Source organism: Carcharodon carcharias, chromosome 17 (assembly GCF_017639515.1).
Source record: "Carcharodon carcharias isolate sCarCar2 chromosome 17, sCarCar2.pri, whole genome shotgun sequence".
Lineage (NCBI taxonomy): Eukaryota > Metazoa > Chordata > Chondrichthyes > Lamniformes > Lamnidae > Carcharodon > Carcharodon carcharias.
The window spans coordinates 73,982,858-74,002,206 of NC_054483.1; the positions used below are offsets into that span (position 1 = coordinate 73,982,858).

Consider the following 19,349-nt stretch of genomic DNA (forward strand, 5'->3'; position numbering starts at 1 on the left):
GCTTTATCATTCACACAATTCTGACAGCTCAACTCTCAGCTGCAGATGGTAACATTCGGATTTATTTAAACAGTTAATTGTAAATGAACATACATATGAATTAGGAGCAGGATGAGGTCACTCAGCCCCTCAAACCTGCTCCACCATTCAATAAAATCATGGCTAATCTGATTGTAACGTCAATTCACATTCCAGCCTACCCTGATAACCTTTCACCCCCTGATAAATGCATGCATCCCATTTAGGTTAGTGCTTCTTTGCATGTATTTGTTCTAGATTTATCACAGTTATCCAAGTAACATTTAGAATGTCAAAGGAACCATAACTGATTACATTGAAATGATCTGGAAAAGGTTAAAAGTCAAATGTTAAATGAACATTTTATGAGGGATATCTCCTCATCATGTATGGTAAAATGCTAAAAGTCCTTAAAAATGATTTGTGCATATGACTTCATTGATTCAAGAGAGCTATTTGTTTAATAGATATATGTGGTGGCTTTTGTGTACAATCTTGTGGGTGAGTGTATAAATATTTACAAAAGGAAACTCTGATTGATTAAGACCTATGCTAAACCGTTATCAAAAATGCACAGTATTATATTTAACTATTGGCTTTACTGATTAAAGGTTTTTCTGTCAAAAGTGGTGCAGAAAACAGTTACTTCCGATACATTAAGGAGAATTTTAATTCCTTTTGCCTGGCAGAAACCAGGCAGAGCACAAGTTCAAAAATCCAAGCACTTTCTGCTCATTTCTGCCACATAGTTTCCTTAGCTGCTGTGTAATTGTGAGTTTCGAGAAGCCGTCTGGCTCAATTGGGAATCTCATAAATAACTGCAAATCGAGGCACTATCACTTAGCTGCGCCTGTGGTGCAATTTTAATCACTGACTGATTGGAATGTTTGTCATGAATGTTCCACTCAGGACAAACACCCAGCGGAGGCACTGCAAGGTAAGTGTAAAATTTATCCTCATGAAGCCTGGAAGAATAGGCGTCCTCTGAGCCCCACAAAAAATGTTTGGGTTATTCCCGCCCGGGATTCTGCTCTCCCGCCCACAAAACCCTCCTGAACATCCCCAGCTTTCTCCCCCACCACCGCCACTTACACCCCCACCCGGACATAATCTACCTGACTGCTGGTCTGGCAGCCCCCAGGCTGCCCGATCTTCGTAGGCCCAAAGCCAGTGAGCTGCCTCTGGTTGCCCATTTCAAGCAGGATGTTCATGAAGCCAGGCTGTTAAACTGAACTGGCCTCCCATTGCTGCCCCTGGACAACGGCCCCTTATCCTGTGGTCTTCCTAACTGCAGTAATTCCAAACCCACCACTCCATAAGTCAGGAAACAACCTCTAAAATATCAAGAAATTTGGCATAAAGGTCAATTGCCTTCTTTTTTCAAACAAACCAATGCAGATTGACAGTGGTAAATAAAAACGGAAAAGGCTGGAAAAACTCAGCAGGTCTGGCAGCATCTGTGTACAGAGAAACAGAGTTAACATCTTGAGTCCAATATGACTCTTCTTTGAAACTGAAGAAGTTCTGAAGAAGATGAGTCATATTGAACTCAAAGCGTTAACTCGGTTTCCCTCTACACAGATGCTGCCAGGACTGTTGAGTTTTTCCAGCATTTTCTGTTTTTATTTCTGATTTCCAGCATCCGCAGTATTTTGCTTTTATTTTCGATTGATAGTAGATTGTAAACCTCATTAGTAACTTATTTAATCTATAGAAGGTCAAAGCTTCTTACAAAAGCTATGGGCTGAATTTTACATGCCCCCGATGGGCGTGTTTTCAGCTGGGGTGGGCAGGGCACATGAAATGACATGGACGCCCACCCCACCATCTTCCCGCCCACCCTCCAGCTCACTCCCATAATACAGTGGGGAGGTGCGGGAAGGCACCGAAATCGGCAGCTCACCCGCCATATTAAAATGACCATTTAGGAATCACTAGGTCTGTTATCGAGCCTATTGACCCTAATAATACCCTGCCCATGCCATAATACATTTGGCTTGGGCAGCAGGTCGGGAGCAGGAAGTCTGATTTTTAACCACAAATGGTTAAAGAGCAAGAAGCAAAGCCAGGGGGATGGTGGGGGGGTTTGGGGGTGGGGTGGCTCTTCGGTGACTGTCCTTTGCCGATTGTGGGGTGGCCCCCCTTAGACTGAACGCCCCCTTCCTTCGCAACTGCCCCTTCTTTTAAACCCGCCCTCTCTCCTGTCACAGCTCCTGTCCCTAACACTCCCAAACCCTCCTGGCCCAAGACCCTGAACTTACTTGCTCTGGGGGCCCTAGGCCTTGGGCTCCAGCTGCATTTTCGCAGCTGCTACTGATGTCTTCCTGGCACTGCTGGAACTGATGGAGTTTCCAGCCAATCAGATTGGCTGACATTGGAACATGGGGTTGGAAGACCCACTTGACCCTCATTAATGCAGCACTTTATTGCTGTGGGGCCGCTCAGCATGGAGTCACTTGGCTTCAGGCCGATGTGGTTTCCAGGGAGATGTGCCATCTGCCACCCCCCAACCCCAAATTATTCAGCCCTATATTCCTGCATCTGAAAATGCTTTAAAAAAAGACTTTTTAAAAAATCCTATTTGTTATCCCAGTACGTGTTAAAGAAGAAACAACTCTCCCACTGCAGTAGAATGCAGTGTCACAGAAGGAGGCCATTCAGCCCATTGTAATTGTGCTGGCTCTTTGGTAGAGATATCCAATATCTGTACTCTTTCCCTATAGCCCTGTAATCTTTTATCCTTCAAGTACTTATCCAATTACATTCTCCCCAGCCCTCCACCCACCACACTCCAATTTCAGGCACTGTCTGTCCCTGGGATAAAAGTTCAATTGGTACCTCAACCATGTCGCCCTTCAAACAACTATTCAACAATGAGCCAGGGATGAATGCAATCTTATTTCCACCCAATATCCACACAGAAGCACAAATGTGCACACGCAGACACACACACTCACAGAAGTCACTAGACAGCAATTCAGAAGCAGAAACTCTGCTTGCATCTTTCCTCTCCATAGCTCATTGGACAATGTGGTCAACTGGGGCTTCTTACTTTGCCTTGGTTGACCAAGTAGACTGAGCACAAACACAGGGACAGAGTCCAGGGCCTTCCTGGGCTGGACAGCTCACTATTCAGGCTAAGACATGAGCATGGGCCTGCGAAAGAACAGTTGTGCCTACAGGCCGACATACACACTTTTTGTCTGTAACCCTGTAAGTTCCTCATCCTCAAATACCTGCCCAGCTCCTTTTTAATATTGATAATGGAACCAGCTTCTACCACAGTGTTTCAGGTAGAGAATTGCAGGTCCTGACATCTCTCTAAATGAAGAAATTTCTCCTCATCTCCCCTAATGTCTTGTACATCTTTTACAGGCACCATTGTTTTCAATGCTACAGTCCCTTCTCTATCAAACACAACAGGTACTTGAAATGAGTTTTCTGAGAATGTGGATGTTTAAGTTAGTTGATTAAACTGGAGGGAATTGCTGAACCAATGATGCAGGGAATGTGGAGCTTGGAAGTACGTCATCGCAGTCTTTAATGTCTATAATCTCCTACAATGTTCAAGCACTTACAATCAAGTTTCCTGTCACTTAATGACTACGTTTTATAAACTTGACCACACCATGATCATGGGCCTGGGTCCTTTTTTTAAATTCATTCATGGGATGTGGGTTTCGCTGGCTGGGCCAGCATTTATATCCCATCCCTAGTTGCCCTTGAGAAGGTGGTGGTGAGCTGCCTTCTTGAACCGCTGCAGTCCATGTAGTGCAGGTGCACCCACAGTGCTGTAAGGAACGGAGTTCCAGGATTTTGACCCAGTGACAGTGAAGGAATGGCAATATATTTCCCAGTCAGGATGGCAAGTGACTTGGAGGGGAATTCCTAGGTGGTGGTTTTCCCAACTATCTGCTGCCCTTTTCCTTCTAGATGGTAGCGGTCGTGGGTTTGGAAGGTGCTGTCGAAGGAGCCTTGGTGAATTCCTGCAGTGTATCTTGTAGATGGTACACACTGCTGCAACTGTGCGTCAGTGGTGGAGGGAGTGAATGTTTGTGGATGGGGTGCCAATCAAGTGGGCTGCTTTGTCCTGGATGGTATCCAGTTTCTTCAGTATTGTGGGAGCTGCATTCATCCAGGCAAGTGGGCAGTATTCCATCACACTCCTGACTTGTGCCTTGTAGATGGTGGACAGGCTTTGTGGAGTCAGGAGGTGGGTTACTCATCGCACTATTCCTAGCCCCTGACCTGCCCTTGTAGCCATAGTATTTATACGGCTAGTCCAATTCAGTTTCTGGTCAATGGTAACCCCCAGGATGTTGATAGTGGGGGATTCAGTGATGGTAATGGCTTTGAACATCAAGGGGTGATGGTTGGATTCTCTCTTGTTGGACATGATCATTCCCAGGCACCTGTGTGGCATGAATGTTACTTGCCATTTGTCAGCCCAAGCTTGGATATTGTCCAGGACTTGCTGCATTTGGACATGGACTGCTTCAATATCTGAGGAATCACAAATGGGGATTGTGAAATCATCAGTGAACATCCCCACTTCTAACCTTATGATGGAAGGAAGGTCATTGATGAAGCAGCTGAAGATGGTTGCGCGGAGGACAATAACCGGACGAACTCCTGTGGTGATGTCCTGGAGCTGAGATGACTCACCTCCAACAACCACAACCATCTTCCATCGTGCTAGGTATGACTCCAACTAGCAGAGAGTTTTCCCCCTGATTCCCATTGACTCCAGTTTTGCTAAGGCTCCTTGATGCCACACTCAGTCAAATGCGGCTTTGATGTAAAGGGCAATCACTCTTACTTCGCCTCTGGAGTTCAGCTCCTTTGTCCATGTTTGAACCAAGGTTGTAATGAGGTCGGGAGCTAGTGGCCCTGGTGGAACCCAAACTGGGTGTCAGTGAGCAGGTTATTGTTAAGCAAATGCCGCTTGATAGCACTGTTAATGACGCCTTCCATTACTTTACTGATGATGGAGAGTAGACTGATGGGGTGGTAATTGGTCGGATTGGATTTGTCCTGCATTTTGTGTACAGGACATATGTGGGCAATTTCCCACATAGTCATGTAGATGCCTGTGTTGTAGCTGTACTGGAGCACAAGTCTTCAGTACTATTGCCGGAATATTGTCAGGGCCCATGGCCTTCCAGCATCCAGTGCTTTCAGCCGTTTCTTGATATCACATGGAGTGAATCGAATTGGCTGAAGACTGGCACCTGAGATGCTGGGGACCTCCGGAGGAGGCTGAGATGGATCATCCACTCGGCACTTCTGCCTGAAGGTTGTAGCAAATGCTTCAGCCTTATCTTTTGCACTGATGTCTGGGTTCCTCCATCATTAGGGATGGGGATATTTGTGGAGTCTCCTCCCCTAGTCAGTTGTTTAATTGTCCACCACCATTCATGACTGGATGTGGCAGGACTGCAGAGCTTAGATATGATCCGTTGGTTGTGGGATCACTTAGCTCTGTCTATCACTTGTTGCTTATGCTGCTTGGCACGCAAGTAGTTCTGTGCTATAGCTTCATCTGGTTGATACCTTATTTTTAGGTATGCCTGGTGCTGCTCCTGGCATGCCCTCCTGCACTCTTCATTGAACCAGGGTTGATCCCCTGGCTTGATGGTAACGGTAGTGTGGGGGGTATGCCGGGCCATGAGGTTACTGATTGTGTTCGAATACAATTCTGCTGCTGCAGATGGCCCACAGTGCCTCATGGATGTCCAGTCCTGAGTTGCTAGATCTGTTCGAAATCTATCCCATTTAGCACAGTGGTAGTGCCACACAACAGAGGGGAGGTGATGGAATAGTGGTATTGTCACTGGACTAGTGAACCAGGGACCCAGAGTAATGGCTTGAATCCCGCCACGGCAGATGGTGGAATTTGAATTAAATAAAAATCTGGAATTTAAAAGTCTAATGATGACCATGAAACCATTGTCAATTGTTGAAAAACCCATCTGGTTCACTAATGTCCTTTAGGGAAGGAAATCTGTTGTCCTTACCTGGTCTGGCCTACACGTGAATCCAGACCCACAGCAATGTGGTTGACTCTTAAATGATCTCGGAAATGGCCTAGCAAGCCTCTTAGTTGTAACAAACCGCTACAAAGTCACAAAAAATGAATGAAACCAGACGGACCATCCAGCATTGACCTAGGCACCGGAAATGAGCAAAACAATCTCAGCCCTGTCGACCCTGCAAAGTCCTCCTTACTAATATCTGGGGGCTAGTGCCAAAATTGGGAGAGCTGTCTGACAGACTAGTCAAGCATCAACCTGACATAGTCATCCTCACGGAATCATAACTTACAGATAATATCCCAGACACCACCATCACTTTCCCTGGTTATGTCCTGTCCCACCGTCAGGACAGACCCAGCAGAGGTGGCAGCACAGTGATATACAGTCAGGAGGGACTTGCCCTGGGAGTCCTCAACATTGACTCCTGACCCCATGACGTTTCATGGCATCAGGTCAAATATGGGTAAGGAAACCTCCTGCTGATTACCATGTACTGCCCTCCCTCAGCTGATGAATCAGTGCTCCTCCATGTTGAACACCACTTGGAGGAAACACTGAGGGTGGCAAAGGTGCAGAATGTATTCTGGGTAGGGGACTTCAATATCCATCACCGGGAGCTGCTCAGTAACACCACTACGGGTTGAGTCCTAAAGGACATAGTAGCTACATTGGGCCTGCGGCAGGTGATGAGGGAACCAACAAGAGGGAAAAACCTACTTGACCTCATCCTCACCAATCTGCCTGCCACAGATGCATCTGTCCATGACAGTATCGGTAAGAGTCACATAATACAACTGGCGCTAATTTACAAGTTCAGCAAAGGCAGTATGTTTGCAGTAGTGGACCTATTTTTCACCTCAGCTGATTTTCATATCCACCGACTTTGGGCTGTTTCTATGAAAGGCTACTTCTTCAGATTAGCCTCATGCAGTGAAGATGGAAATGCAGCACATACAACCTAACCGCTTGTAATCATTTTGCAGGAAATTCCTCAACTATTATTATCACCTCTTCTGTGACAAATAACTGCAAATGGGTGTCTGAGAATTTTACATTTTGAAAATGACAGCTGTACATTAATGGACAAAGTCTGACCTTTTGTTTACATGATTGTCCAAATGGTCTTGTTCTCTTTCTCACCAACGTATGGTTGACTGACAAATTCTTCCCCCTCTGTTCATTCGCCATCAGAATCTCCTCTAAGATGTGCAATGATACACTGGGAAGTACTGGATAGAGAGAATAATGGTTAGGTCCAATTGCCTTGTAACACGCCCCTATTATTGGCGCTGGAAACTCAGAAAAATGCCAATATATTATTGATATAATGCAAAAAAAAAATCAATGACTTGCAAATGGCATGTATTGACATCAGAGGGAAAAGGGACATCAAAGTGAATACGTAGTTTGTAGATGTGTGGAAGAAACTCAGGATAGACAGTCATTCCTCTGAACATTAGTAATGGCACAATTTTAACAGGGAGGGATCAGCAAGATAGAATTAATCATATTTCATTTGAAATTAGCTCTGTTTGATTTAAATTCAAAAGTGGACTTTGCAAAGTAATATTGTAGGCCAGGTGTGACTGTTGATTATCTAATCTGAGCTCTTGTACTTTGCTTACAGTGAACACCACTATCGTTAATGCGACATCTTCTTCAGAGAACACAACAGGTACTGAAAATGCCCTCTTTGAAAGTGCACTGTTTGAAGCCCACGCCCCTCCTCCCACTGAACTTGGTGTAATGCCTCCAGGCCGGGGTCTCTTTCCAATGCTGGCATTGATCACTGGCCCGGACTCTCTCTTTCTCTCCCCTGAGCCTCCAAACTATCCATGCTTTCCGGTCTATATGGCTTCTGTCAGCTTCTTGTCTCCTCCACCAATAGCCTCACCTTTGGTTTTCCAGTGGTGAAACCACATGGTTTTGGATCTCTCTTGTGAGATAGCAAGAGAGGCATAGTTTTACTCAGAAGTCATAACTCCTATGATCAATTTACAAGTGTTAGCATGCCTGCACCTGGGAATAAGAATTCTCCCTATTGTAATACTATCTCCTATAGAATCTAAGTTGCGCCATGGCAGACACTGATACATCCCTGATACATACTGGCAGCACACATTCTTTCTGACTATTATCAATTTAGTTAACCACGTTATGTATTCACTTTGTCTACTCTGTTCTTCCAGATAACTTCGTTGTGATATTAGTTGCTGTTTTGGTCATGGCTTTTGTTGCAGCTGCTTTTATTGCCTACTTAATGGCACAGAAATGTAAATCACTAAATCAGGATCAGGATATATGGTGGAAAATAAGATATGAAGACATAACTATCCTGAAAGAAAACAAGGTACAGGATTGGCTATGTACAATATATTTGCTGTTACCAAGAATTAAAAGAGACATAAAATGAAGTACAACTTTACACAAATGCAGTTTTTGTTTCCATATCAATGTATAGTGCCATGTTGATGTATCAACCAAAGAAGTTGGAAGCATTGGATCTAAAACTATCATCTCAAGCCATCAGAATTACGGTTTCAGAGATAAACTTGGAAACAGAGTAGTTTATTCCACAGTCGGCCTTTATCGGGTGAGTTTGCTTCAAGAATTCTTACATTGTTAAAATATATCATTAGGTGATGCTTTAATGAGTAAGGTCAGATCATTGCCAGGAGTAAGGTTGTTAACAAAATTGAATTTAAATAATATTTAAAATGCTTTCAGAACACAACCTTGAAACATAGGCCAGTTCATTTCAGTGGGATTTTTTATTTTCACAATGTAGGATTTCATATACACTGACTGATTTCATATCAAAAGAATGTACTGCAATATTCCAGAGGCTACCATATTCAACAGGGTGTTCCACCAACTCCCAAGAAACTTCCAGAAAATGCTCCAGCCTCCAATATTTTCTTCATTGAGAAATCCAGATGAGAGGCAAAGGCACCTGGTGTAGGACACAGGCAGAAGAGGTAGCAAAGGGCAGGAGCGGACAAACAAATTAAGAATTTTGATTAGCTAAGGCCAAAAAAACCTATGAACAAAGTAAAATGTTCTACAGTTTTGAGTCGGAGGCAGATTGAATAGGACATAGTTAAAACAGTGTTGATTTCAACAGCAGGATGCCAGGAGGAGGAAAACATGTTGTATAGTACATTTCGAGCTTTGGAAGTGTAAGAATGTTCAGAGGAGAAATAAACTTTACGGTATCGATAGGAGAGATGTTTGCCTCATAAGAATCAGAGCAGGATGTAACTCTTGCATACGTTTAACGTCATAGATACTTACGGGGAAAATTATTGCTTAGCATTAAGAAAAAGTAGCTGAGCTTCTTGGAGGAAGCTTTAGCAATGGAGAGATGTTAGAATTCCATTCAGTAAGAGGAGATAGAAGAATAATGTTGTTAGAACCATTTCTTCCAGGACAATGTCTTCTTTTAAAATATGGAAGGATATTGCATTATCTGGACACTTGGAAGGTGACATGGATTTTTTTTAAGAAAGGGTCGTTTCAGCTTGGATTGTGAACAAGCATGTCTTTTCACATGACCAGCACGGCACTTGAAGGGGGAGAGCTGTTTGCTTATTGAACTGCAATCATTGTAATTGATGGGGGGAAAAAACTGGTTTAAAGGCAGAGGCTAGTGATTTACTAGAAATCACCTGACAGAGGAGCTTTAAGTTTTGAACTTGTTGTTTTGAACTCAGTTGGGAATGAACTGAGAAGGTGAAGCTGCTCAGCTCACACTCTCCTTGCCTTGCCTGAAATAGAGTGGTTATCAGTATCCAGCTAGGAATCCTCATCTCAGTGGAACTTGTCTGTTTTTGGAAACCTGAGAGGCTGAGACGAGAAGAATTGATCCAGCTATATTCTCCTCCATGCCGAAGATATTATGGTGAGAACCTCCAGACATCTACACATGAGGCGGGCTCAAGGTTGACAGCATTGATACCCTGCAAACTTTATGCATTATTTTATGAAATCTTTTTGTGTGTGTGCATGTGTGTGTGTGTTTGCATGCTGGGAAATTTTACGAGGGATAGATAGTTACGCTTCCACATTACATATTATGTGTTAATCAGTTCTTGCAACTTGTATTTAAAAAGTAAGTTTAATTTTATAATAAACCAATCATTCTGAGTTTATTGAAAGAAGCCTGGTTAAAACCTCTTTTAACCTGAGTCTAAAGTAGCAAAAGTAAATAATTAACCATTTTGGTGAGTGAATTAAGCTTTTAAGTTAATGGTGCGATCTATGGAGTAGTGGGGCCTGATAAACAGAGCTAGCACTCTCTAAGGGATTGAAAGCTGGTGGAAAGTTATGGCTTCCAAAGGGAAGAAACATACTGTCCCAAATTCAGTGAGGCCTCTCTTGAGTGCCCACTGGACGCAGTGGAGGCCCATCATGAAGACCTCTACTCTGGGCTAGGAATCTCATCCATGGTGACAAATCCAGCATGAGAGGTGGTGACAGCAGTGGTGAGCACCAACACCCTACAAAAGAGGATAGCCACCCATTGCAGGAAGGGGATGAATGATCTCTTCTGTTCCGCTAGGGTAAGTTACCCTTCTCATCACTCTCAACTCACACTCACAAACTCATCACACATCCACAGGGATCTCACCTACTGCCAGCTCAAAGGGCATCACTATTCACTCTCTCTCACACACCTTCATCTCCTTTGCGGATTATGTCCTCATCCCGTTCATGGCACCGCTCACCACCCACACATGCCAGGCATTTTTCTCATCAGGCCTGGCAGGTGCCCTGCTTACACTCTTCTCCAACTGTCTTCATGTAGGACAAGCTGGTACACAACAAAAGGGAGAGGAATGGAATGCCTGAACTGAAGGTCCTGACTGATTTTGAGAATAGAGCCATCCACCCAGCCAGCGAGGATGTGGACCATTCCTGTGCTAATGGTGACATCAGTGCCACTCAATCAAATGATGATCCTGCACTTCAGCATCCATCGGACAATCACACTGAGTGATGTCTCCTGTTCCGCAGTCCACTGCAATGCACTAATTATCCCTCCTTTCTTTCGCAGGCACATCTGGAAAGCATCCGAGGGCATCCGTGAGCCATGCCCTCGACTCAAACCCCAAAGCCACATTGGAGGAGGAATCTGATGACACCTTAATTGAAGTCCCATCACAGCGCTCACCCACACCCGCACAGAAACACACACCTCGATGGGACCTAGCTTTAGAGTAGCCTTGGGGTCACAATCTGGTGAGAACATCGCGCTGCCTGAACCACAGCAGGTGGAGGCAGGGACCTCCCAGGGTGCTGGCACTCGGAGGACTGCTGAAGGCCAGGAATCTGCTGAGTCCAAGTCAGATGACAAGCCTACGTTCTACCTCAGTTGCTGGAGCTGCAAATACAATCTCAGGAACATCAGGAAGGGAGGTCTGCTGCACTCCTCAGATTGCAAGGCACAATGGAGGAACCTATCCACCTTCAGTCCGAGGTGATATTGCCAGCATGCCATAGCATTGAGGCTAACACTGGTGGGCTGGTAGCCACCGTGGAGACTTTGGTCGAGGACATTGGTCCTGCATTGCTGTATGAATTGCACTCCATCGCTGAGGCATTTGCTGGCATCTATCAGTGTAAAGGTGAGGGAGGGTAGGGCATCTCACTCTCACTCCAGCTGCCCCTTCTCCTCAAGGACTCAGCCAGGGACTCACGGACACCCACAGGGAGGAGGATCAGCAGCCCTACACCCCGGGGCCATCCATCCAGGTGACTCCAGGAATGTCCGACCAATTCAAATCCCCTCTTCCTGTGAGCCCCGCAGCTCTAGCTCCACAAGCCAAGGAGGATGTAGCTTGCCCACAGCAGAACACCCAAAGCAGGCTGGGGCCCTCCAGGTCTTGACCCTCCAGAGGACGCCCACTAAGGTCATCACAGATAGGGCATAGCAGTCAGCAGGCTGCCTCCACCTCTGCTGTGAATGTCCAGGGAGCACCAAGACGTAGTGGCAGGGTTAGGAAGGTTAAGAAGATTGAGCTGCGCAATGTGGGCACGGGTGTTAATTGCTTGTACAGAATGTTGACAATTGTAGATACACTCCCAATCATATCTCCTTGTCTATGGCTCCTTGTTATGATCTAGGCCCTTGACTCAAGCCCTGAAGCCACGTTGGAGGAGGAGGAGGAAATTGATGGTACCCTAATTGAAGACCCGTCACAGCACTCACTCACAACGCCCACCAGTGCAGAGACACACAGCTCGGTGGGACCTAGTTCTAGAGTAGCCTCAGCATTACAATCTGGTGAGAACATCACACTGTCTGATCCACAGTAGGTGGAGACAGGAACATCCAAGGGTGCCGGCACTTGGAGGATGTTCGTGGAAATCAGATGTGAAACCTTGGTTCTTGCACAAACAGAAGGCAAGTGTCGCAGTCCGGGGTCTCTCCCCAGTGCAATGTGTAACCTTCTGACCATAATGATTGCCCATTTCAAAGTCATTCTCCGGATCAGTGATGCTTGCACCTCGATGTGGTTTGCGTTTGCTGTAAGAATCTCATACCCAAGCATTGCAAGGTTCTGTGATGTTCTCTGTGTGCTGTTAGCACTTTTGAGGCAGACTTGCACCCCACCCCCCCATCTCATCAGTATTCCTGACAGGTGAAGGTGTGGTGCTAAATGGAATAGGTGATGAAGCCTGCCAAAGGATTAAGTTGGCTTAAAGTCCGTGGCCGCTGTTTCTCAGCAGCATCTCCATGATATAAGCCTCTTCACAGAGCGCAAGTGCACTGCCCTCAGCCAGACAGCTGTCAGACCTTCCCAGATGCAATATGATGATCTCAGGAGTGTCTCAGGATCTGAGGAGGACGAGGATCTCATCCTCGCCTTCCAGGACCTCGTCACACTCATCCCCTTCAGCTTCCTCCTCATTAGAGGAGATGTGCAGCTATTCCATCTCTTCATTATCCAGGTCCTCCCCACTTTGCATCACCAGGTTGTGTAGCGAGCAGCAGGCCACGGTGTTGTGTGACTCTCTCTGCTCTGCCAGAGACTCATTTTCAGGATCCAAATGGTGTGCTCCACCGAAGTCCAGGTTGTGGCATGAACCTCATTATACCTTCTCTCAGCAGCAGTCTGAGGCTGCCACATGGGTGTCATCAGCCAAGGCCTTTGGGGTAGCCTTCTTCCCTAAGGAGCCAACCCTGCAGCCTGTGTGGACCCTCAAAGATGTCAGGGATCTGAGACTTGCTGAGGATGTACGAGTCATGGATGCTTCCAGGGTATCTGGCGCAAACATGCATGATCCGTTTGTTATGGTAGTAGACCAGGTGAATATTGAGAGAATGGAAGCCTTTGTGGTTCAAATACTGGACTGCTTGTTGCCAGGGAGACTTAAGAGCCATGTGAGTGTAATCGATGGCACCCTGCACCTGTGGGAATCCGGAAGTCACAGCAAATCCCAGCAATCTTGCTTCCTGGCTCGCCTGATCTCTGCTGAAGTTGACAAACTTTTGTGCCTTGGCAAAAATGGCATCCATAACCCCCTGGATGCAATTGTGGGTGGAGGCTCACGAGATCCCACACAGGTCTCCAGTGGAGCCCTGAAAGGAGCCAGTGCCGTAGAAATTGAGCATGGCGGTTACTCTCACTGCCACTGGCACTGATGCCATCCAAGTCTCTGTGGGGCCAGGTCCTGGAAAAAGTAGCATATGTGAGTGACCATTCCCTTGGCATTGGCGACACTGGTTACGAACATACGATCAAGGAGCACTCTTGGTCAAGTCATTGCCTGTGGCTGTATCTCAAGGCTCCTTTATGCATACCAGAAAGTCCTGGCCATTCGGCCCCTTGGGCCTGCTTTCTGCCATTTAATAAGATCATGGCTGATCTGATAGTAAGCTGAAATCTGCATCCCACCTACCACCCATGATCTATCACCCCCTTGCTTACCAAGAATCCACCTACCTCTGCCTTAAAAATATTCAGGCTCTGCTTCCACCATCATTTCAGGAAGAGAATTCCAAAGACCCATGACCATCTGAGTGAAAAAATTTCACCTCATCCCTTGTTTTAAATGGGCAACCCCTTATTTTTAAACAGTGACCCCCTAGTTCTAGATTCTCCCACAAGAATCTTCCCACTTCCACCCTGTCAAGACCCCTCAGGATCTTATATGTTTCAGTCAAGTCACTTCTTACTCTTCTAATCTCCAGTGGATACAAACCTAGTCTGTCCAGCCTTTCCTCATAAGACAACCCACCCATTCCAGGGATTAGTCTGTTAAACCTTCTCTGAACTGCTTCCAATGCATTTACATCCATCTTTAAATAAAGTGACAATTACTGTACACAGTATTCCAAATGTGGTCTTACTAGTGCCCCTTCGCTCATCTGCAGATAGCAAATGCACCATGTATAGACCCTGGGTCTAGCGATGCACCTATGAATGACTGCTCTCTGGGGATCATCCTCTGCATGTGGAGGAAGCCCTGCTGCCCCTTGGTCTTGAGGGTTCTGCTCCTCCCTTTGGTGAGTCAGGCGCCTCCGTCGCATTCTTCTCCTTCTTCCATCCTGCTTATAAGCAATGAGGCAGACAGTGAGATCACCAGGCTCCAATTTCCTGATCGTCTCCTCACTGCAGTATCAAAGAGAGTGACGCAAGGGTCAGCAATTGTCTCCTAAGGACCACTCTTAGTCAAGTCATTGCCTGCGGCTGTATCTCAAGGCTCCTTTGTGCATACCGGAAAGTCCTGGCCACTAAATGGATGCCCAGAGCTTAATATACATGAGGGTTCACCACAACCCCACCCACCTCCACCCCACACCACATGACCCAGTGGCGACAGCTTCAGCTGCATCCTGAGCTCTCTTCTCAGGCGATGCCATTATCCTAACCTACATTCCAAGGCTGCGCAGTTTTGTTGGACCATGACGCTGAATGTACAATGCCTACATAACAATAATGCTAGGGGTACAGAGCGCTACCCCCATGCCCAGTTCTCCCAAGGGGGTCCTTAGGCTTGCCCAGTGGCCCAATGGTTCTGCCGCTATATAACACTCCATTGATTTTGAAGTCCATGCCCGAGATGTTAAAACTAGAAGAGTAATCGTTAGCACTCTCAGAAATAGGTGTTTCCTGAGTGGGCATAATTGCTTCACTAGACTGTGTAAGATTTTCTCGCTCCCATTTCTCCCTTGCAGACTAGGTTTTTTTTATAAAGAACAAAATTGCACAGACACAGGGTTTGGCTCAACCATAAACATGTTGTTTATTAAAAAAAAACCTCCTAACACCCCAATACAAAGACTTTAAACTAGCTTGAATGACACTGCACAATACTTAAATTGGTTAATCCGATTTAAATCCCTCCACGATTTAACCTCGGCTCTCACTCAAACACACAGTCACGATGACTTCTTAGAAAACTTTACTGAAATCCACAGGAAAAGCCTCACATTTCTGCTCCAAACCTTCCTTAATTCAAAACAAAAACAGAATTACCTGGAAAAACTCAGCAGGTCTGGCAGCATCGGCGGAGAAGAAAAGAGTTGACGTTTCGAGTCTTCATGACCCTTCGACAGAACTTGAGTTCGAGTCCAAGAAAAGTCTTTTCGTTAAGCTCTGGCACTGCAGTCAGAAAGGAGGGTCAGGAACAGTCACCCTGGCTCTCGGACTGGGAGGATTGTAAATTTTCAACCAAATCCGAGGGATATTGAGGCTGAAGTCTTAAAGTTACTTAATGTAACAGGCAAATTCTTGGGGCGGGTGGGGAGAGAGGGGTGTTGCTGGGGGGTGGAGGGCTGAGTTGGGTTTGAATTAAGGAATAAAAACAAAAAAACTGCGGATGCTGGAAATCCAAAACAAAAACAGAATTACCTGGAAAAACTCGGCAGGTCTGGCAGCATCGGCAGAGAAGAAAAGAGTTGACGTTTCGAGTCCTCATGACCCTTTGACAGAACTTGAGTTCGAGTCCAAGAAAAGACTGGATGGTCAGTGCTCAGCACCTTTCAGTCCTCTTAGTCTGTTACATGCCCTGGTCCAGACAGACTCACTCGGTGCTGGTGTTATTTTGCATAACTGAAAACAATAGACTCCACCAAGGAGAGGTTTCTCTGGCTCCAAAGCTGATATGCATGTAAAGGTTTCTCTTCTTCCTTGACTGCAGCAAATGCTGTTGTGTGATGGCTGTTGCCTGGGGCTGTTTGGTTGTAACAATGGCCTCCTCATTTCCTAACAACTGGGTTACATGATAGCAGTTATCTTGTGCCATTGTTAGGATAATGTCTCCATTTCTGGTCCTTTAATTGTGTCAGCTCCTTTGCGATGTTGGAGTGTTTGAAATTAACCCCTTACAGTATAGCCTGCCTCTGTGTGTTGTGTGTTGAGGTTTGGCTTTTATTTACAGTGCTCGCATCTGCGGTTTTTGGGGTTTTTCATATTTCATAAAGTCCAGCTGGAGGGGATTCTGATCCCACACCTGACTCCAAGCATATCAATTGAGCTGATGCTAACTGGTCTCAGCTGCTGCAGAGTCTGCATTTTTGAACTGTTTCTCCATTTGCATGGCCACTTTCTTCCCAGCCCCCTCGTCACCCCCACCCCCACAGTCTTGTGTTTGTGTGAAACCTTCCACAATCTTCACACTCACTGGAGCTCTTGCCCCGAGGTTTCCATCCTACAGGCTGTGCTGCCTTGCCCACATCTCGCACTGGAGCCCTTGCCCCGGCACCACACTAAAAACCAACCACGATGGAACTGCTGTGGAGACTTGCCTCTGACCTCACCAGAATCCGTGGAAGCGCTTCCTTGCATTCCTACCGGGGATCCTTGTGAGCGCGGCACTGAGTTGTGTGAACTCTCCTCTGAGTTCCCCACAAAGCTCAGGTCGCCGGCTGTACAACCTTTAAAAGCAGTTGTAAATCATGCTGTTCTTCATTAATGCCGATGTGGGATTTAAATATTGGGGGGGTGCTTCCGGCATACGGCCACAATGATGAGATGCAGTTGCACGCTGATGACATTCACGCTATTCGGCAGAGGGAAACCGCAGCCCGCCATTGATGGGGGGAGGGGCCAATCACTTCCTGGTTTTCCTTCGTGGGAAACGCTCCTAGGGCCTCCTCGCAATATTTTGCGATCCCGCAACTGTACACACCCATCCTGATTGGGCACGGAAAACCCCAGGCAATGTCAATAGTTGAAGAAGAACTGAGGTTGGACCATCATCTGTGAGAGATAATTGCTGGTTAGACATTGTGATATTAACAAAGGGATGCTTTTCAGACCAAACTCATTCTAAGCATTTATATTTAATTTATCCCATTAACTTACAATGGTTCCATGTGCCCCTTGTGATATTTGTTGTTGTTGACATGTGAAAGGACATGCAAAAATTATGGCCTTGAAATTTTGCTTCCAGCTGAAATTTATCTCCACTATTTTAATCCATTTATTTTAAAGGTGGTAACACATCTGCTTATATAGCAGAGAGAAAGATTTTTTTTATTCATTCATGGGATGTGGGCATCACTGGCGAGGCCAGCATTTATTGCCCGTCCCTAATTGCCCTTGAGAAGGTGATGGTGAGCTGCCTTCTTGAACCAATGCAGTCCATGTGATGTAGGTACACCCACAGTGCTATTAGGAAGGAAACTCCAGGATTTTGACCCAAATAGGCAAACATGTTAAACTTTCACATTCTCATATACCACAGCATTATTTCAGCAGAAATGCCTTGAAGGAATGAAAAAAAAAGATTTTCTCCTTTGTTATTTTACTATTTAAAAAATTAAACAGAGTAACTCTTCTATTTACACCTTTTTATGTCTATCTTGGAGATGTAAATCATATTTTCCCGTTACATGATGAGATCTATCATGGTGTTGGTCATGATGAGTGAAAAGATTTGCTAAAATATGACAGGTAGTTAAGTGTGACACCTACAGGATGTACACACTATATGCAAGACCTTTAATAGTGTCCTAAGCCCAACCATCTTTAGCTGCTTCATCAATGAACTTCTGCCCAGCATAAGGTCAGAAGTGGGGATGTTCGCTGATGATTGCACAATATTCAATGCCATTAGAAACTCCTCAGATACTGAAGCAGTCCATGTCCATCTGCAGCAAAACCTGGACAATATCCAGGCTTGGGCTGACAAGTGGCAAGTAACATTCACACCACAGAAGTGCCAGGCAATGACCATCTTCAACAAGAGAGAATCTAACCATTGCCCCTTGACGTTCAATGACATTACCATCACTGAATCCCCCACTATCAACATCGTGGGGGTTACCATTGACCAGAAACTGAACTGGACTAGCCATATAAGTACGGTGGCTACAAGAGCAGGTCAGGGGCTAGGAATCGTGCGATGAGTAACCCACCTCCTGACTCTCCAAAGCCTGTCCACCATCTACAAGGCACAAGCTAGGAGTGTGATGGAATACTCCCCACTTGCCTGGATGAGTGCAGCTCCCGCAACACTCAAGAAACTTGATATCGTTCAGGACAAAGCAGCCTGCTTGATTGGCATCACATCCACAAAAATTCACTCCCTCCACCACTGATGCACAGTAGCAGCAGTGAGTACCATCTACAAGATGCACTACAGGAATTCACCAAGGATCCTTCAACAGCACCTTCCAAACCCATGACCGCTACCATCTAGAAGGACAAGGGCAACAGGTAAATGGGAACACCACCACCTGGAAGTTTCCCTTCAAGCCACTCATCATCCTGACTTGGAAATATATTGCAGTTCCTTCACTGTTGCTAGATCAAAACCCTGGAACTCCCTTCTTTACAGTACCGTGGGTGTACCTGCACCACATGGACTGCAATCATTCAAGAAGGCAGCTCACCACTACCTTTTCAAGGGCACCTAGGGATGGGCAATAAATGCTAGCCCATCCAATGAGGCCCACATCCCATGAATGAACAAAAAAAAACTCCACTTGCCTGGATGAGTGCAGCTCTAACAACACTCAAGAAGCCTGACACCATCCAGGTCAAAGCAGCCCGATTGATTGGCACCCCGTCCATGACCTTCAACGTTCATTCCCTCCACCATTCGCAGTGACAGCAGGGTGTTCCATCTACAAGATGCACTGAGCAACTCACCAAAGCTCCCTCTTCAGCACCTTCCAAACCTACAATATCTACCATCTAGAAGAACAAGGGCAGTAGATGCATGAGCACACCACCACCTGGAAGACCCCCTCCAAGCCACACACCATCCTGACTTGAAAATATATCACCATTCCTTCACTGTCGCTGGGTCAAAATCCTTGAACTCCCTTCCTAACAGTAT

The 19,349-nt window shown here is 45.9% G+C and overlaps 1 protein-coding gene across 1 annotated transcript in view; it reads left to right on the plus strand.

Annotated features, from left to right (window-relative positions):
* Nucleotides 1–19,349, plus strand: part of gucy2g (guanylate cyclase 2g) — a 119,279-nt gene that overhangs the window by 28,207 nt on the left and 71,723 nt on the right. Inside the window, exons 8-10 of the mRNA XM_041209857.1 lie at nt 4,310–4,322; nt 8,243–8,403; nt 8,515–8,646. Coding sequence (XP_041065791.1) covers nt 4,310–4,322; nt 8,243–8,403; nt 8,515–8,646 — 306 coding nt within the window. The remainder of the gene's footprint in view (nt 1–4,309; nt 4,323–8,242; nt 8,404–8,514; nt 8,647–19,349) is intronic.